The 21,148-nt window shown below is 43.8% G+C and overlaps 2 protein-coding genes across 2 annotated transcripts; both read right to left on the minus strand.

The window, feature by feature from the left end:
- Window positions 1-1,709: 1,709 nt before the first annotated feature.
- Window positions 1,710-3,959, minus strand: Ubqlnl (ubiquilin-like). The gene is given in 1 exon segment (NM_001013899.1): window positions 1,710-3,959. A coding segment is annotated over 1 exon segment (1,839 nt). The 5' UTR covers window positions 3,749-3,959; the 3' UTR covers window positions 1,710-1,909.
- A 2,600-nt stretch (window positions 3,960-6,559) lies between these two features.
- Olfm5 (olfactomedin 5) lies at window positions 6,560-14,852 on the minus strand. The gene is given in 6 exon segments (NM_001439733.1): window positions 6,560-8,013; window positions 9,963-10,122; window positions 10,492-10,657; window positions 10,820-11,044; window positions 11,817-11,969; window positions 14,741-14,852. Coding segments are annotated over 6 exon segments (1,581 nt in total). The 5' UTR covers window positions 14,828-14,852; the 3' UTR covers window positions 6,560-7,223.
- Between the last annotated feature and the right edge of the window lie 6,296 nt (window positions 14,853-21,148).

Genomic DNA, 21,148 nt, shown 5'->3' on the forward strand with positions numbered 1-21,148 from the left:
GAGATAGGGGAAGGACTATGGAAGCTGAAGGGGACTGCAACCCCATAGAAAGAACAATATCAGCTAACTGGACCAACCAGCCTGAGTTCCCAAGGACTAAACCACCAACTAAGGAAGGATCCGTGTCTCCAGATACATATGTAGCAGAGGATGGCCTTATCTGACATCAGTGGGAAGGGAGGCCCTTGGTCCTATGTAGACTTGATGGCCTAGTGTAGGGGGATGCTAAAGTAGTGAGGCAGCAGTGGGTGTCTCAGTTGGGGAGCACCCTCGTAGAGGCAAAGGGAAAGGAAGGGAGGATGGAATGGAGTATTTGTGGAAGGGTAACCAGGAAGGGGGATACCATTTAAAATGCAAACAAATAAAATGATTAATTTAAAAAAAGAAAAAGACAGAGAAAGTTGTGCCTACCCAGATGGAGAAGCAGGACTTCAGTGGACAGTTTCCATTACGGTCGGAAACACAAAGACTATTACCAGAAATGGATGGAAGAGAGGGCCCAGAGCCCGACTGACAAGACAACCGCTGCGTTTCAACAGGAAAGATCCCTCCAGCTCCATTCTCTGCTCCTCCGCCTGCAGGGGCCATGATCCCACCTCCCCCAGTCTCCCGGGTCCTCCTCGGCCTAGCATGATGCCTGCACCCCACATGGAAGGCCCTCCCATGATGCCAATAATAGGCCCTTTTCCTCCTGGGATGATACCTGTGGGACCAGCTCCTGGGATGAGACCACCCATGGAAAGCCACATTCCCATGATGCCTGGGCCTCCAATGATGAGACCTCCTGCCCGCCCTATGATGGTGCCCACACAGCTTGGCATGACCCGGCCAGACAGATAAGAGCAAAAGTGCTCTTTATCCTTTTGTTTTTCTTGTTGTTTCACCAGGAGATCTTGGTGCTGAGCCTGAGTGTTTCCTAGATAAATGACAAGGAACTTCCCTTCCTAACAGAGAGGATGCTTCTGGAGGGAGAAGTGATACAAAAAAGTATAGTTTTCACTTATATTGTGAAATATGAAAATAAAGTCGTCAGCTCTTTTAGTTAAAAAGGGGGGGGAATAAAAATATCCATAGGAGGGGATATGGAGGCAAAGTTTAGAGCAGAGACTGAAGGAACGGCCGTTCAGAGTCTTCCCCACATGTGGCCCATATAGATACAGCCACCAAACTAGATAAGATTGATGAAGCTAAGAAGTGCATGCTGACCGGAACCAGATATAGATCTCTCCTGAGAGACACAGCCAGAACATGTCAAATACAGAGGCAAATACTAGCAGCAAACCACTGAACTGAGAACAGGACCCCCGTTGCAGGAATTAGAGAAAGGATTGAAAGAACTGAAGAGGCTTGCAACCCCATAAGAACAAAAATGCCAACAAACCAGAGCTTCCAGTGACTAAACCACTACCCAAAGACTATACATGGACTGACCCAGGGCTCCAACGCATATGTAGCAGAGGATGGCCTTGTTGGGCACCGGAGGAAGGATAAGCCCTAGGTCCTGCCAATGTTGCACCCCAAGTGCTGGGGAATGTAGAGTGGGGGGTGGTAAGGAGGGGTGTATGTTGGGGGTGGAACACCTTAATGGGGGAGGGGGAGGGAGACTTATAGACTGGAAACTGGGAAAGGGAATAACATTTGAAATGTTAATAAATATATCCAATAAAACAAAAGAAAACAAAAACAATAAAATGAAGGCAAGTCTCAGATGAAGGCAAGTAAGTGTAGCCATTTTATTGACAGTTCTTCCAGCCATGACCAGTAAGCTAGTATTCAGTTGAGCAAGATTGATTGGTTTCTCCTGTTCCAGGGCTGCTCCCAGTTGGAAACATCAGGAAAGGTAGGAAAGGCAGGTGAAGTGGTCAGATGGGTCAGCATGCAGTAGAAAGCAGATGGGGAGACATAATGGTTAGAATCCCTGAGAAGCCTTGAGTTTGTGAATAGCAGCATTGGTGTCACCATCAGTAGCAATGAGAGCTTGCAAGTTGGCATTATAATTCACAAATCCCATGGCCTGAAGACATTCCATCTCTTTGCTGAAACGAACCTCGGGGGCTTGTAGGGAATGGGAAGAGTCTCCAGACAGAGGCTGTTCTCTCTGAAGAACTGTTCCAGATTTGTGGCAACTTTCAGGACACTGAGGCTCAACTGTGTCTTGCACATTCCAAGTCCAGGGCACTGTATCAAGGTAGTCACAGCTGGAAGGAATAAGCCAACCCAGACCCCATAGGTAAGGTTCAATGTAGGGTAAAAGGGCAGGAGCCTCTGTAGCCAATAGCTGCAGACCATGCTCAATTTGTAATAGTGCTTGCGATGTTTTGGGGTTGGCTAGGGCTAAAAGCAAGTCAGAAAGCTGGGACGACTGCAAGGGTGTGGCAGTTTGCTGCCTCCACTGCTCATTCAGTTGAGGCGGATTCAAAAGCAGCAGCATCTCAGCCGCCATGTGTGGGTGGGTCCTAAGCAACTGGATCATGCTTCTTGTGATCTGAGAACTGGACTGCTCTTCTGACTGCTGGAGATCTTCCTCTAACCACTGGGCAGAGCTCCCTTGAGGGATGGTAGTATCCTTATCGCCTTCTCGAGGCTCCTGGATGACTGGTATGGTGCATAAGGATGGGATCTCAGTTGGCTGCTGAACAGCACAGACATTGCTTTGGCCCTGGGTGGCAGCTATGGCTGGATTTTCCCTGGAAGCATTGTTGGTGGTGTTTAGATTAGCCTCTGTTGGGGTAGTTAAAAATCCACAAGAATTTGCAAAAATGACTTGGGAAGAAGAGAGCTGGCCCCATTGTTCTTGGGGTGGTGGTTGACATAGCGAAGGAGTCTGGACTTGTTCTAGTACTTGTTCAGCCAGAAGAGCTGTAAAAGAGTCGTCCTCCAAAAGATCATGCACATGCACACCATTGAGCATGTGGTCATTGAAATTGTCATAGCCCTGGCCTAGGACAATGTTTCCATTTGGAATTGTCTCCAAGCCCAAGTATGGCTGTGGGTTCAGTGTATGCTCAGGGTTCTGTGCTGGCTGCTGGATCTGCATTATCTCTTGGATGATGGCAAGGTGCCTAGCCAGCTCCAGAGTCTGGCATAGGATCTCAGAATTGTCAAGGAGATGGGAAACTTCTGGGTTCTGCTGTATCAGATCTTGCATATCTGGGTGTTCTGGGGGCAGCTGATGCATGAAGAACATATTAGACAGCAGTCTCTGGACACAAAGAGTCTCCAGCATCTGTTCAATCTGCTCTGGACTACCCACTTCCGGGTCTTGAGTACACACCTTGGATGCATCCGGCTCCATGAGAATGGATGATTCCACTTTGGTTTCACTCATGCCTGCAGATTGGCACACTGTGCTGCTATTTCCTTTGGGGTTTCTGTCTTGATGGCACGGATTGTTGGTTAACAGGTTCCGGAAAGAGTGAGTCAGGGACCTGGAGCCATGCTTGGATTTGATGACGACATGGATGGTGTGGCCATCTGTGATGCCCCTCTGGCTCAGTGTGTCATGGTCTTTTAGGAGGCGGCCCATGGACACCAGTACCAGTTGTTCCATTTGGCATTTGAAGTGAGAAGACAGTTGTTCCTTGAATTGTCTCACTGAGGTGTCTTCAGCTACTGTAAAGACGTTCTGGTTGCCTGGAGTCTTCACAATCACTCGAATGACACCTGGAGGGATATTCCCATCTGCAGGCACACCTGCAGGATGCCTGCTCTGGGGCATCCTAGGTGACCGAGAGATAATATGCGGCATAGACCTTAGTGGATAGTCAGATGGAGATTAGGCAGAAGCAGGGGTAGGGAGGTGAGGGCAGGCAAGTGGTCCTGCTGGCCTTCGTTGCAGGTGTTGTGTTCTGAGGTCATAGGTTAATTTTTCTTGATGCCCCTAAAAGGCATGAATGGGCAAAAGCCAGAATTATTCGATGTTGAACCCTCACCCCAATTCTCCAGATGTGGCCCAGCTGAGGCCTGGCGTGGCTACTGACTCATACTTGGCACAGAGTGGACTAAGTAGTGATGACCCTTCACAGCTGCCCCACCCCCGAGGGTGTTCAGAAAAGAAATATTGTGATGTCAACTTAAGCCTCACAATACATCATGATGAAATGGAGATGAATAAATTTGGGAGAGTGCAGATGTTTCTCTTTGCAATAAAACAAAATAGGGAAGATTTTTAAAAAATGAAGATAAAAGTTCCCAGTAAATAATAATAGTAGCAATAAGACAAGACATGGAATGTGTGTTTTTTATAGTGCCGTGTGTTGGAATGGCTAGGCTTATTGTATAAAGTGCTAGATCTGCTGAAAACATTAAAAAGACTCAATCTAGACAGAAAGAATGAAGTCTACATCACAGGAAGGACTTATTAATTTTGCTAATGATCTTTACAAAGTGACCATTAGAAAGGGAAATGGAGGTCAGACTTGATAAGTCGTGCCTTTAACCCCAGCACTCTGGAAGCAGAGACAGGAAGATGTCGATGGTGAGTCTGCTCTACAGAGTATGTTCCAGGCCAGCCAGGATAGTGAGACCTTGTCTCCAAAACTAAATTAATTAAATAAAATAATGTTTGAAGAAAGAAAAATGAAACAAAAGTGAAAATCTTATGTGAAAATCTTAAGTACTCTGAGGTCTAGACTGTGAGATTGTTGACTTAAATGAGAATGTGTCCATATATGATTGTTTTCTCCAGGAAGTAGATATGAGACTGATGAGACTGGCCATGGAGGCTTTTTTTTTTTATTAACTTGAGTATTTCTTATTTACATTTCGAGTGTTATTCCCTTTCCCAGTTTCCGGGCAAACATCCTCCTAACCCCCCTCCCCTTCTTTATGGGTGTTCCCCTCCCCATTCTCCCCCCATTGCCACCCTCCCCCCAAGCAGTCACGTTCACTGGGAGTTCAGTCTTAGCAGGACCAAGGGCTTCCCCTTCCACTGGTGCTCTTACTAGGATATGCATTGCTACCTATGAGGTCAGAGTCCAGGGTCAGTCCATGTATAGTCTTTAGGTAGTGGTTTAGTCCCTGGAAGCTCTGGTTGCTTGGCATTTTTGTTCATAAGGGGTCTCGAGCCCCTTCAAGCTCTTCCAGTTCTTTCTCTGATTCCTCCAACGGGGGTCCTATTCTCAGTTCAGTGGTTTGCTGCTGGCATTCGCCTCTGTATTTGCTGTATTCTGGCTGTCTCTCTCAGGAAAGATCTACATCTGGCTCCTGTCAGCCTGCACTACTTTGCTTTATCCATCTTGTCTAATTGGGTGGCTGTATATGTATGGGCCACATGTGGGGCAGGCTCTGAATGGGTGTTCCTTCTGTCTCTGTTTTAATCTTTGCCTCTCTATTCCCTGCCAAGGGTATTCTTGTTCCCCTTTTAAAGAAGGAGTGAAGCATTCACATTTTGATCATCCGTCTTAAGTTTCATGTGTTCTATGCATCTAGGGTAATTCAAGCATTTGGGCTAATAGCCACTTATCAATGAGTGCATACCATGTGTGTTTTTCTGTGATTGGGTTACCTCACTCAGGATGGTATTTTCCAGTTCCAACCATCTATCTATGAATTTCATAAAGGCATTGTTTTTGATAGCTGAGTAATATTCCATTGTGTAGATGTACCACATTTTCTGTATCCATTCCTCTGTTGAAGAGCATCTGGGTTCTTTCCAGCTTCTGTCTATTATAAATAAGGCTGCTATGAACATAGTGGAGCATGTGTCTTTTTTATATGTTGGGGCATCTTTTGGGTATATGCCCAAGAGAGGTATAGCTGGATCCTCAGGTAGTTCAATGTCCAATTTTCTGAGGAACCTCCAGACTGATTTCCAGAATGGTTTTCCCAGTCTGCAATCCCACCAACAATGGAGGAGTGTTCCTCTTTCCCGTGGAGGCTTTTTACAAAGACACCCCAAAAGTAGAAGTGAGTAAGTTGCTATTTACAGCACATTTTCTTTTTTTTAATTAGATATCTTTTATTTGCATTTCAAGTGTTATTCCCTTTTTCTGTTTCCCAGCCATAAACCCCCATCCCATTTTCATTCACTTAATTTACATGTTGTTTGATCTCTATCTCTGACCAGCAAAACGGACTGAGTGAAGGATTTCAAGGTCTTTGCAGGGCTTAAGTAAACAGCAAGGACAGAAGGTTCCTCTAGGTCAAGTGGTAGCAGTGCAAACGTTTAGTGATGCATTTCCCAAGAGATAGGTTCTCAGGAGTCCAGAGTCAAGATTCTTGGGACTCGGATTCTTGGAACTAATGTTTGATTGGTTTTTTGGTTTTTTTTCTTTTTAACTAGGAAACTCATGAATTATTAATGGATATTAAATGTATACATGGATACTTAAATGTAGAAATATATTTAAATTTCACATGTTCTAAGATTCACATTTGTGAATATTCACAAAGGGAAAGTACATGCATTCTCTAGCTTGGGGATCTGAGTGTATACAGCTGCCTAGAGAAAGGGGAGAATTGTGTAGCCAGATAAGGAACACACAGAATTTGAAACTGCATGTTCTCAGTATGTTGAAGAGGAGGATAAAAGGACAAACACAGACTAGGAGACTTCCTGCAATCACACCAAGAAGCCTTTATTGAGAATGTCTTGAGCCACAATCCCATCCATATCTCATGCTATAAATCCTGACTGACATCCTGGAACATAGTCAGGCCCAAGTGCCTCTTTCAATCCTACTCAAATTTAAGATCAGTTGAGGGCAGTAAAGAATTTATCTTCAGACCAAGATTCTGCCTCCCTTCTCTGCAGAACCTTTTCAGAGTATGGAGATCTGAGAGGGAACTTCTCTACCCAACTCTCAAAACCAACTTCCATGGATCTTCTCTACTGAAGCCAGATGCACTCAACCCTGAAAACTAAAGGTCACATGGTCCTAGAATCCTAGGTACTATCCTGAGAAGTTTTAAAGCATGATGACCAAGCATCAGAAAAAAAAAAGAGGGCACCATCTCTCTAGCTAATTTTTTTTGTTATTTTTTTCAGTGATAAGGATTGAATAATGCATTTTCTTCCCACTTACTGTGCTAAGCATTGAATCTAGGGCCTGGTACATGCTAAACACATGATCCAGCACTCAGCTACCCTGCCAGCCCCTCCCTAGCTAACAATGTCTTTTGTTTCTTAATCAAGTCCTTGCAAGCCATTATTAGTACCTTAATGTGTCGACTGAGATATTGATGATCTACAAAACAAAATCAATCATTTGGAGGGATAGTTATTAAGGGAATCGTCCTTCAAGAGGGGAGGGAGAAAACATATTTCTAATAGGACCCTGGTGAGTCATGGAGTCTCTTATCCTAGATGGCTGGTTGGATTTGATAGGTTTGAATGGAGCTGGAGCCCCAGAAGGCCTTTTCATGGGAGAGCTTGGCAGCTTTAGTGTCAGGAAGGTAAGGTCATAATTTATTAAGAACCCATCATTATAAACATAGAGCCTGTGATCCCAAGGGCAGTAATTGATGCCATGCAGAGTTTCCAGCATCTTGTCCAACAGGATGCTGAGGTGGTGTTCCTGCCCAGTGGTCGTGTCATAAGCATAAAATATTTCCTCTTGACGAGTGCTTAGAGAACGCAAAGCATAGAGCACCCCACAGGCCATGAAGGCCCCTGAAAGAGCAGGCTTATACTGGCTGGTATACCAGGTTTGCTCAACTTCTAAGGTGCTGTCATTGAGAAGACTTACAACCAGATTGCCTTTACTCTCCTCTGTGGCATAGAAAACCCACAGTCCCTTCTCGTCACCAGCAAAATCTATGTCAGTCCAAGGCACACAAGCATATGAGAAGCGGTTGTTGTAGGTGGCACCAGGCAATGGTCGTCGTAGCACTAGGGTGTTGGAGGAAAGGTCCACCTTGGCCATGTATCTTGTGCCATAGTAATTAAAGTACATGAAGTTCTTGTACACGGTGTTGCCACTGCCGTCACCATAGCCCATCTTCCACTGCTCATAGTGCTTCAGCAGTACCAGGTCATCATAGGATTTGTGCAGCCTATAATAGTCAAAGTACCTAGGCCAAGCCCCACCCAACATTAGAACCATTAACTACAGCAGTAACCAGGGTAGTAAAGTACTATGAAAATGGTCATCCTCAAATGAAACATCTATAACATGACCCAGGAAATATAGAAGAGAGGATGGAAAGATTAAGTGTAACAACCAAAGGACCAGAAGCCTGCTGTGTCTTTTGGATATGACAGAAATTTTGTACCAATGAATTTACAACAATACAGTCACCCAAAGTCACTGCCAGGGGATAGAGAGCTACAAGCAGTCCATAACTGTGGGGGAAAGAGAATCTGTTTTCTTCAGGCACGAACTCCCTAACAGATTTGCCCATGTCCAAGTGGTCAGCCCTACAGATGGGTACATATGGGAAACACTGTGTGTGTTTGGTTTGTGTGTGTGTGTGTGTGTGTGTGTGTGTGTGTGTGTGTGTGTAATTACAGAAAAAGAGAATATAAATTTTAAAGGGAGATGTGGGGTGCACACAGGAAGAGTTAGAGATGAGTCAGGGAGGGAAGGGTAGTCATGATGAACATACATTGCATTTATATATGAAATTCTCTGACCTACAAAAATAACAGTGGGAAGCCTCACATGCCAATTAAGAGCATAGACTTTGGAGCCAAATGGAATTTATATTCCATCTTTTATTTACTATGCACTATGCCCAAATGAACAAATGAACAGCCATTCTAAAAGCAACAACTGCAGTGTCTGCCGGCCATGTAAATGCATATTCTCATTAAATAATACTGAAAATATTACATAAAGCAAAGATACCCTCAAAGATTATAGGGCTAGGTCTCAGAACGCTTAGATTCTTTCTTCGAAGTCACAGAGTTTATAACTGAAACCTGATAGGAATAACAAAAAACATTGACTATGAGAAATGACCTAGACATTGAAAACAATAAATTTAGTATAGTGTTTATTATGAAGAGCAAATAACAAATAGTAGCTGATGCATCCTTTACGGACAGCATCTGTACCATGGCTGCACTACATGCCACCTGCTGGTGAGATGCGAGCGGAATACGGTTCTAGAGTTAGGTTCAAGGAAGTTTCAATAAAAATCGTTCTTAAGTTATAAGCATTTAATGCTTTAACATTGGGCAGTAGTTCTACCAATTAGCCTCTTGAGAGTACCCGGAGTAAAGATACAGGCTTGCTGGTGTATCTTACAGGCTAAATAGGCTAATAATTGAAGTTGGGAAGCATTATTATGACTAATGTTCATTTCTTTCAGAAAAGCTTCAAGCAGGACTCTTTAAAGGCTGGTTCCACTCAAATTTGTTTCTCTCTCCCGTGAACTGCTGCTCAGGTAGGTCTACACCACACTTCCACATACATGGACTTTAACCTGAGTGAGTTGCACCCACCTTCCTAGCCAGCTGATACCTTGAAGGGCTCGCATAACTGTTCACTGATTCAACTAGCCATTCATTTAACCAACAAACACTTGTCAGAGCACCTACAGTGGTTATTCCTACTTCTCCATGTAATCTCATGAAGTTTTGTCATATATGTAATTACCCTCTGGTTCTGCATAGTTAAGAATGATTCATCAATCCGAAGTCACTTAGCATAAAGCCAATATTAAAAATCATCCTCACTACAATCTTACTATATATCTCAAGGTTGACCAGGATCATTGTTTGAAATTCTAAGCAAAAGATTTCAACCCTAAAGATAAGTTATAGGACAGTTTGTATTTGAGTTGGGATAAGACTTTGGTCTGCAATAAAATTAAAAACTTCAGAGTAGTAGGAGCCATGTAAGTCCCATAGGAAGTATTGGTTGGACTGCCAGTCCTAGGCTACCCTGGCTGGCTCAGTAGCAAACATAAGACAAAGATAAGAATCTGTACTAGGGCTACTGAGAAACCTGTTGGAGCCAGGTTAAAGTTCATATGGAATGGATCCAGGCACCGAAAATTTGTCATCTAGGACTCACCTGCCATCAGCACGCAGTGGAGCCACCCAGTAAAGGGAAGAAACTGGATTGGGTGCTGAGTCGCGACCCCAGGCACCTGCCTTATATGATAAACCCCTCCAATTGAGCTTTACCACAAGGGGTCTGCTCACTTTCTGCAGGCCTCCATGAGCACAGGAACCTACAGGGGAGAGTGGACAAGATATAAGCTAGGTGTGTAACCCATAGGAAGCAGAGTATGGACCATAATTATCACATGTGTGCTTGAGAGCATGTTCATGCACATAAGTGTACACATAATCATATAAATAGACTGATTTTGCAGGAATAGAGACAAATGCACATGCTGGGCTAGGAGCAGTATGAATGGCTGCATATGTGATTATGTCCGTGAGAAGATACCAATCTTGGTATGAACAGGAAACTGAAGATTTATTCCTTATCAAGATCTTTACTGGCTTCCCCTTAGTCCCTCAGTTTACTATAGCAAGCATGTATTGGCCCAATCGTTGAGAAACAAAATCTTGGGGAAACCAGTCTGTGAACTCACCAGGAGCCAGAGGTGGACCAGGGTGTCTGGAGGATTGTTCCTGTTCCTTTTCCCTCTCGCACTCACTTAGTTGGCCCTCAAGGATGTCCACTTCCTCTTGGAGGGCATGGAAGCTTTGACGGTCAGAGTCAACCAGAAGCTTCAAGGTCAGACTGGCATTGGTCACCTGAGAATATGAGATTGCAGGATCATAGAGTTTGCTCAAGCTCAACTCATGCTATCATCTTTCTCCAGAAAGAAAGGGTTTTTGAAGGTGTCAAATATACTTCACCAGGTAAGACAGGGGCTGTGAGAGTAAGGGGGGGGGCTCTTTAATATATCTACACACCCGGTTCTGCAGTTCATAGAGGAGGTCTGAGGCTCCACTCACACCTCCGTTGGCCTTAAGCTGGGCTGCCAACTCCTGTGCTCCTTCTAGCTCCAGGCGTAGCAGGTTGAAGGCTGGGTTGTCATATTGGGACAGAGTGACACCAGGATTTCTGGCCTCCAGCATGTGACTCAGTTCTAGAGTCTGGCTGTCTTGATCTTCAATGACATGTGCATACTCCTTGACCTGGGCATGAGAGGATAGGTATATAGTTCCTCTAAATGTCAAGGATGCTGACTTTTCCCATCCATTCACATCCAGAGATTATGACTCACAAAGCATCTATGTCTAACACCTTATTTAACAGTACTATTATCTCCATTTCTTACCTGAGGATATTCAGGTCCTTCTTTTTCTGGAGCCAAAAAAATTCCACCTATACCATCCATAGAACACTCTAGAGCCACCCTTTAGGACTACTTAGATGAGTAAAAAATATAAAAATACCAACTGTTCGTTTGACCTTATATCATGAAGCTTACTTGGGAGCTCAGCAAGTAAGGTTCACTGCCACACTTGACTGCAGATATAATATTTCCGCTCATTTGCCCTTATTAGGCTTAGTGCTGGGCTTTCCAGATCAGTCCACAAACCCATGAACACAACACTCAGTTCGTTGACACAAACCTATTCTCTGCTCCTTCACATTGGTCATCCTGATTTCAAGCCTTTGATTAAACTACATGTCTGTCTATGGTTCTAATTTCTTGTTTTTCAATGAATCTATGGCTAGTAATTTATCTATCAATAAAAAAAGCACCTGTAATCATCTATGAGCTTTGTTTTATTGTTATTACTGTTGGAGACCATAAGAATAGTACTGGCTTTCCATTTGATTCTAAGGATTGATCTCAAAGACAAGGAATCATTGCCATGGACTCATTCCTAAGCTGAAACCAATAAAGGGTGTGCTTCCAAAACTACTATCCCAACTCCAACACAAAGCTCCATCACTCACCCTGGACAGCTCTTGTTCATACTTGCCAATGAGCTCCTGTAATGTACTCTGTAGCTGTTCCAGCTGCTGCAGGAAGATAGAGCTGTTGGGTAGATGGACCACACACTGGAAAGTGCCACTCTCATCCATAGAACTTAATACACTTCTTACCAGCTGCAAAAGCAAGACCAAAGACACACTGAGGGCAATGAAGCAACTGGACCACCACATGCTGTTTGCAAACGGGAAACAGGAAAGGAAGCCAGCCCTGCTGAAGAACAGTTCACTTCACACATGGAGATCCTACTGACTGCATAGTGGTCCCTCTGCTGGGAGTTTGAGTTATTTTTAATGTGCCAGTGAAGTTTCAGTTCCCTTCCAGCTTCCATTATTTGACCACCCTCACCCTGTAACATGTACTGAATGGATATGGCTACACACCACATAGCCTATTGCCAATATTCCCTTCATGTGTGGGGGAAGGTATCAATTCTGGCCTTCAGAAAAGTGCTGAGGCAGGCTTAAGAAACTTTGGTTCTCTACAAAGTCTCCATTCTTAGTACTTGTGACAGATCTCCACAACCTCAGCCTCTCCTTTAGAAAACAGGCAGAGAGAGTTCCTAATCATCAAGGGAAGCAACAGTTGGCATCCACATCTGGATTCAGATCTAACACAAGAACATAGCATGAGGTGAGCAGTGATGCATGCACTGCCATTAAAATAAAAAAAACACTGGAAATCAGTCTGTAGGTTCCTCAGAAAATTGGACATTGCACAGACTGAGGACCCAACTATACCTCTCCTGGGCATATACCCAAAAGATGCCCCAACATATAACAAAGACACGTGCTCCACTATGTTCATAGCAGCCTTACTTATAAGAGCCAGAAGCTGGAAAGAACCCAGATGCCCTTCAACAGAGGAATGGATACAGAAAATGTGGTACGTCTACACAATGAAGTACTATTCTGCTATTAAAAACAATGACTTCATGAAACTCATAGGCAAATGGAGGGAACTAGAAAATATCATCCTGAGTGAGGTAACCCAATCACAGAAAAACACACATTGTATGCACTCATTGATAAGTAGATACTAGCCCAAATGCTCGAATTACCCAAGATGCAATGCACGGACCACATGAAACTCAAGAAGGATGACCAAAATGCTGTGCTTCACTCCTTCTTTAAAGGGGGAACAAAAATATCCATAAGAGGGGATAGGGAGGCAAAGTTTAGAGCAGAGACTGAAGGAACTGCCATTCAGAGCCTGCCCCACATGTGGCATATATATATATATATATATATATATATATATATATATATATATATATATCCACCAAAACTAGAGAGATTGATGAAGCTAAGAAGTACATGCTGACCAGAACTAGATATAGATCTCTCCTGAGAGAGACAGCCAGAACATGTCAAATACAGAGGTGAATGCTAGCAGCAAACCACTGAACTGAGGAATTAGAGAAAGGACTGAAAGAGCTGAAGGGGCTTGCAACCCTATAAGAACAACAATGCCAACCAACCAGAGCTTCCAGTGACTAAACCACTACCCAAAGACTATACATGGACTGATCCATGGTTCCAACTGCATATGTAGCAGAGGATGGCCTTGTTGGGCACCAGTGGAAGGATAAGGCCTAGGTCCTGCCAAGGTTGGACCCCCAGTGTAGGGGATTGTTGGGAGGGCGTTAAAGGAGGAGTTGATGGGGAGGGGAACACCCTTGTACAAGGGGAGAGGGAGGGGTTAGGGGACTGATGGACAGGAAACAGAGAAAGGGAATAATATTTGAAATGTAAATAAGAAATACCCAATTCAATAAAAATTTTTAAAAAACCACAAGGTTCTTAAACTATAGGAACCTTACAAAATCATGTAATTAATAACTGACAAGGCCGCGAGCTTCTCCAAAATTTAACATTTATTCCAGATCTTGTGCTCTAACATGGAAGGCAGCTACATGGCTCTACATTATGATGGAGTGGGTCAGCATAAGCTCAGAAAGGTAGGAGGGAGCAACCTGGCCACAGTGAACCAGGCAAAGCATGCAGCAGCTCTAGGGCTAAGAAACACATGTGTTGAAATCTTCTTACCCTTGCCATAATGTGACTTGCTCACATCCAGTTCAAATTCACTGATTCTAGAGCTATATTCCCTTTTTTTCTCTCTTGACATTGCATATCTCTCTGTGCCCCCAGTACCTTCAGGTGGATAGTGGCAGACATTGTGTGATTTACCCTATTTTACTTTAAGATAGGTAGGTAGGTAGGTAGGTAAGTAGGTAGATAGATAGATAGATAGATAGATAGATAGATAGATAGATAGATAGATAGATAGATAGATGATAGGAAAGTAGATACATACATGCATGCATACATACATATATACATACATACAACACCTGTAATAGAACCTACCTGCTTGTAATACAGTCACTTAAATGTGTTATTATAATTCTTTAATTAGTTCCCACTTCTATTTGAAGCTGAATAAACTCTCACTAGATTGAAAGTTCCTTCCTCAGTTTTTAGACTAGGCTCATTATAGCAACTGGAGTTCCTTTATAGAAACATCTAAACATATGGCCTCTATACTTGTCTGAGTTTTACCCTCTACCATATCTTTTTGAGCTCTCATACCCATAGTTTATTCTGGTTATGTCTCCAGCCTGAAACTCACTTCAGTAGGTTTTAGATTAAGGCAGAAGCTAAAATAGAGCAACTCATCTCTGTCTCTATCTCTGTATCTCATCCTGTGCCCATACGACCTAAGTGAAAATTAGAACAAAATGCTGCCCCACCATTCAACTTTCCTCTTCGAGTTCTCTCTACCTTCACTCTTGCCAAGGATGTAGGAATTCTTGAACAACATGAGAATGAAAACGTCAGCCACCCCAAAATATAGAACCATCTCTCTCCTACATGATACTTACATCCTCTCCCTGTACCTGAGGCTGTCCTGGAAGCACCAGGGGCAGCAGCAGTAGGAAAGAGGCCATAAGAGCTGGGTCAGACCGCATCTTGATCCAACTGTAGGTGTGTGATTAAGTCCCTAGCTTTCCCTGAGCTTTTATCTTCAGTGCAAATGAATAGTCTCAGGAGGAGGGACAAAGATTTCAACATCAAAAGGGATAAGATGTGTGAAGGGTCTTGAAAGGAGGGAAAGTGTCATAGCAAACTGGTGACTTCAAACATGGGTGGAAGTGGGTTTCTCCTATGAAAACATGGTTGTCCTCATCCATCCCAGACTGATGTCTGTCCCCACCTTTCAGGCCCTCTTATACAAATAGATTAAAGCAAACCTGAGACATTTGGAGGGGCCTTGGGATGGGTCCCTTTCAAAGGGGATTATGGTCTTTTCCTCAACTTTCAGGGGAGGAAGGCCCTAGAAGGAAATGCAACCTAACCTGTTCATTCTAAGGACCAAAGCCATTTACTTGGCCACTTAACCATGGCCCTTGGATGGGGGCCAAAGTGTGCCCCTTGGGGGATCGCTTAAGCAACACTGCACTGTGTTGCCTTCTTACAAGCCTTCCCTCATCCTCAGCGATCACCTCCTCCACAATGCTGAGTGCTCTAAACACTATCATTCTACTTAACCTCCAAATGCTCTTTAATCTCTCTATGCTGGATGTCCAGTCTCTGCTACACGTGTTCTAAGAAGCCTCTATGCCACCAGCGACAGAAGGCTATCAAGCCTCAAGCTCTCTGGCCTCTCAAGGAAGAGTTTGATTGCTAAGGCCTGGACAAGAAATCACAGCTTAGGACTCTCACATTGGGCTATTCTAAACGTGTGTGTGTGTGTGTGTGTGTGTGTGTGTGTGTGTGTGTGTGTGTGTGTAAGTGTGTGTGTGTCTGCCTGTCTCTCTGTGTATGTGTGTGTCTGTCTGCCTGTCTCTCTCTGTGTGGGGGTGTGTCTCTGTCTCTGTCTGTCTGTCCTCTCTCTCTCTCTCTCTCTCTCTCTCTCTCTCTCTCTCTCTCTCTGTGTGTGTGTGTGTGTGTGTGTGTATGTGTGTGTCTGTCTGCCTGTCTCTCTCTGTGTGGGGGTGTGTCTCTGTCTCTGTCTGTCCTCTCCCTCCCTCTCTCTCTCTCTCTCTCTCTCTCTCTCTCTCTCTCTCTCTCTGTGTGTGTGTGTGTGTGTGTGTGTGTTCTTAGTCACTTACTTGAGTACTTACTACTCAAGCAATGTGGAGTCTCCCCAGTGACACTAGATGTCATTGCCAGCTGCTGTTCCCCTCTTTCTCACAGTGACCCTAAGTTCAGACTCTGAGGCCGCCTACTACTAAAGGCTCTCTGACTGCTCACTCGTCCTTCAAAACCCTATCTGTGCTGTACAGCTGGTTTTAAAAACACACATGAGTTCTCTGTTTCCTATTCTAGAAAGACTCTGAGACCTGAGTTAGACATAATTCTGGGGAATTACATTATATTACAATATAGGGAAATCTTTGTATGTTTTCAGGGTAAGGCAGTAAGATTATGGATTCTAAGTCACCACAGGCTAACTCAGATACCAACACCACCATATACCGTGCACACACATCCATAAACACACATACAAACCACCACTACCACCACACCACACAAACCAACCTGGAGGAAAGAATCTCAGGAAAAGAGAGTTCATTTGTGATCTACCCAGAGACCAGTTTTGTCGCTCAGTTTCCTGAGAGGTGGAATCTGGTGCTCTAACCATGGCCTATTAGATTATTAAGCTACAGAGTGAGGAACCTCAGGCAGGTGACCGGACAACAGTTTAGCAGAGCTGTCAAGTTTAGCAGAGCTACTTCTGGGGTAGTCAGTCATTTGCACAGCTTCCCACAGAGCAGAGAAGTTAAAACCCACACTAGATGTTCCCACACAGGAGCCACTGATTAGGAACCACAACTTCCTTTTGGAAGATGATGCTTTGCCAAGTCATGGCACCCAGCCCTGTCCCCTTACCATTGGGCCCCACAAACTCCTCAGGACCCTGAGAACATCCTGTTTGGGTCCCTTACACAGGGCAGAATACAAAGAACCTAATGTATCAACTCCCTCAGTAGCTGGAAATGTCTGTCCCCAAACCACAGGGTAAGCACAACTGTACCCATGAGAGGGCCCCTTATCGAAGTCCTATGCTCAGGGTGACGGCTCTACCAGCACACATCCTGTTGGCATCTTTCCAAGGACAACTGCTTTGGACCCTTTGTAACCATAGCAAACACCTCTCCTTTACTTCCTCTACACACTAAGTGAAGATGGGGGAAGGGAAACTGTGGACCCTCCTTGTGTCCTCCATCCCAGTGGTTCTCAACTTTCCCAATGCTGCGACCCTGTAATATAGTTCATGTTGTGGTGACCCCCAACCATAAAATTATTTTTGTTGCTACTTCAGAGCTGCAATTTTGGGGCTATTACGTACCATAATGTAGATATCTGTGTTTTCTGGTGGTCTTGGGCGACCCTTGTATAAAGGGTTATTAGACTCCCCAAAGGAGTCTTGACCCACAGGTTGAGAGCCACTGCTCAGGCCTTACCTCTGCCGTTTCCTGACTCTCTGCAGGCATCACTGAACTCTTTTCACTTTCTATCTGCCTGCTCTATTCTTGTAACAAGCCCTCTCCTGCATGGCAACTTCAGCATCTCAGTCTCAGAGGGAGAAAAGCAGCAGCATTCTCCCTTAGCTCCCAGCACTAGACTGGCTCTGGGCTGTGACACAGAGTCCAGCTGCATCTGTGTGGTGGAGACACTACTGTAGACATGTCACATTACTTCAGCCTGCTTTCTGGAATCAGAAAATGCCTTTATAGAAAGGTCACATAGGGCTGGAGCCGCACAAGATCTCCCAGATTCAGTCCAGGACTGTTCATCCTCCCCCGTCCCTAGCTCCTTTCCTCTCAGGACAGCAGTTCCCCTTTGTTGGAAGCTGCCCACACCACTTGCTTAGATGCTGAATGCTTATCCGGCTGTGCATCCTTTTCTAGACAGTGTCTCTGTTCTGACTCACTTGGACTTATCTTTTCCAGTGTCAGTCCTAGGGACATGGTGGTTCACAAACCAGCTAGGAACCAAGGTTTGGCCCTACCCTTTGCTATCTCCAGATACCATGAGGTCATTACCATCTCTTCTGTTTTTCCTGACCATTCTCTTTAGGGAGACCTTGGGTTCTTGGAGCTCCTCCTCTCCAGGTGCTTTATGAACCAACTCCTGCCTAAGAGGCTTATGTGCAGCTCGGTTTTCATTGTGGGTCCTGAACACTGGAGCAGGGGCTATCCCAAAAGCTGTTGCCTGTACGTGCTATGTGTTCTTCTACTTGGGCTGCTTTGTCTGGCCTCAGTGGGAATAGATGTGCCTAGCCTCTCAGTTACTTTATATGCCGGGGTTGCAGAGTACCAAGTGGAGAGGAGATAGGGAGGGATTGTGGGAGGTAATGACTGGGAATGGGGCAGTGAGCGGGATGTAAAGTGAATAAGTAAACAATAATAAATAAATAAATAAATAAATAAATAAATAAATAAATAAATAAATAAATAAATAAAGGAACATTGCACATCATAATTTAAAATATTATTTTGTATATAATAAGTAAATATAATTTATCTGTCAGATTAATTATAAAATTATTAATTTAAAAAGGACCACATTTGGGAAGAATAGAGCACCAGAACCTTAAGAAGTCCAGCCAGATACACAGAAGGCAAGGTGGAAGGGATCAAGAAAAAAATTAGAACCCTCTGTTCAGTCTTCTTTTCTTTATTATTTGGGGAGAATCGATTATATCAGAAGCATAATTTGATCCAATTATGGGTCCTCATCTGATTTCTGGAAGAAGCAAGGATAGAAATATGACATCATTTACATTTTTCTTATTTGTTCCTTCTTCAGCCCAATGACAAAATTCCAAGCAGGCTCTGAAGCCAGGTTGTTTAGCTGCAAACCCAACTTCTGCTACAAAAGCCGTGACTTAGCACAGGGTCGTCAGGCCTTCTCAGCATTCATATTCTTATTCTAAGATGAGGATAGTCCTAAACGCATCAACTCCGCAGGAGATTAAGGAGTGATATACAGAAATAGTTAGATTAGATGTAATAGATGATGTATGTGTTATAAATCTAAAGGGCCAGGTACAGAGTTCAGTGGTAGCACTTGCCCAGCTTGCATGAGATCCTAGATCCAAACACCTGTAGTTAAAGAAAACAAAACAAACCACAAATCAAAAATATATAATTATATAGGGCTCAACAGTGCCTATGACGTGGTAAATAAGGGGTTGTTAGGACTTTAGTTTTTTCTTTTCACAGAACCAGAGGAGAGTAGGGAGCCATGCTGCCCTGTATGCTCTCCCCCACACTGTAGTACTCCTGCACACTGCACGTGCTCCTGCACACTCTGCACTTAGCATCCTGCTGTGCCGTCACCTTGAGAAGCAGGCACAAAGCATTACTATTTTGCCTCTGTGTTGCTGTATTGTGTCAGAATGGTAAGACAAGGTGGCATGAAAGGGCAGTATCCCATGATTCAAATTTTGTTTAACAATGGTCTTGTAACCAGCCCAATCCCAACAGGCTCTGTTGTCAAAAGAAATTCTTTCTTCGATCTAATCAAAAGCTTTTATTCCCCCTTTGACTCAATTGAACAAATAAGTTCGGAATCATTCAGCTGCTCCTAGTATTTTGCTTCCATATCCAACTCACATTTTGTGTTTTATTTTAACTTAAGGTACACTGAAAGAGTTCTGTCACATCTGCACACAAAGAGTGTAGCAGAAAGGGTCTCTGAAGGACAGGAGTCCTCAGATTGTGTCTAAAGTCTAAACCATCTTTGACTGATGAACTGCTACTGCTCATGAGACATGGATCTCTCACCTCTGTGATGTGGATGCTAGATTTAAGATGAGGAAAAGGTACCTTGTCTCTACACAGTACCCAGAACCTTACAAACTCTGAAGATGCTTCTATGGCAAGCTGAGAGACAGCAGGTGGAAGTGAATAGGATTTATGGGTTCCTCCTGTGAGCATCTCTCAGGGCCAATGAACTCCAAGTCCCTGTGGGCCTGAGGTCTCAGCTGTGCAGTGTAAGTGAAGCCTTAGCAGCTCAAAACTATCTCTGTGCAGTTTCCTGGACCCCAGGTTTACATGCCTGGCTTACTCAGAATCTAGGGAAAAATGGAAACTTGGCCAAGAGGTCCCCAAAGATCTATTGCATGAGAGAACAGCAAAAGCAGATTGACAGTCTCTTTACTCTAGACAGATGGTAGAACCAGTTATCATTGGGAAGTTATTGCTGTTCTTAAGGACTGTCTCTATCCCATAAGCTCTGAAAAGAGATATTTTGATGGAAACAACCTGGATGTTTTTCTTCCAGGCTGAATTTTCAAACAAAACTTCACTACCATGCAGTCTTGAGCACTCTCCTCAACTTTTCCTTAGTGTTTTCTTGGTGTGATGAGGATTATACATCTCCCTCCAAAAGTGTCTATGCCTACTTAGGTAACATACACAAAGCATCCTGCAAGTACCTTTCACTCACCTGAGGTAAGTGAAAAAGTGGTGGGCCTGGCAAGAGGAGTTTGAAGGCAAACTCCACCTATCTTCGATGCCATCTCCGTCTACATTGGGAGGCTCTTACATGACAATAATAGAAATGACTGTTCACAAAACTTCCTTTTCCTCAAACACTGTACGATTTCCCATATCAAACAACTTAATGGCTCTAGTTGTCAACACACAATCCAACTTTATAACTGGTTGTAGTTCCCAATCATAATGATGTTTTGTGCATACTCTTATATGTCAGTTAACCAATAGAAGTCTATAGCTGAAGAATTCTCACACAAAAATATAATACACAGAATTAGACAATTTGTTTATGGAAAAATCACTGAGTTTTGTGTGATTATCTTTCAGAGCAAAACAGAACATAGATTTTTCATCCATGATCTGATGGTGGAACATAAAGTCTGTAACCTCACATGCCAAAAACAGCCATGGATGAGGAGTTGTAAATCTGACCTTACAGGAAGAGAGGCTGGACTTTCTTTCTCCTTCAATAAAAAGTAAAGGGGCAGCAGTTGGAAACTATACTCTCGGTTTCCAAATTGACATATCTGAAGTAAGAGAAATAGCAACAGCAGTATAGACACTGACAGGGCAGCTAAGACGCTCTGCGAATCCAAACACTCTCCGGTAATGCTGACCCTACAAGGTCAGAAAGCCAACATTCCCAGAGAAGCTGATGGTTTCTGGGAGACCATCAGTTTTTTTTAAGGATGTGGCCCCTAGTAGATTGATGCTCCAGCAATGGCCACATATTCAAGAGTATTCAGGCAGCATAAATTGGACTCATGGATTTAAAAAGAT

Source organism: Rattus norvegicus, chromosome 1 (assembly GCF_021556685.1).
Source record: "Rattus norvegicus strain SHRSP/BbbUtx chromosome 1, alternate assembly SHRSP_T2T, whole genome shotgun sequence".
NCBI lineage: Eukaryota > Metazoa > Chordata > Mammalia > Rodentia > Muridae > Rattus > Rattus norvegicus.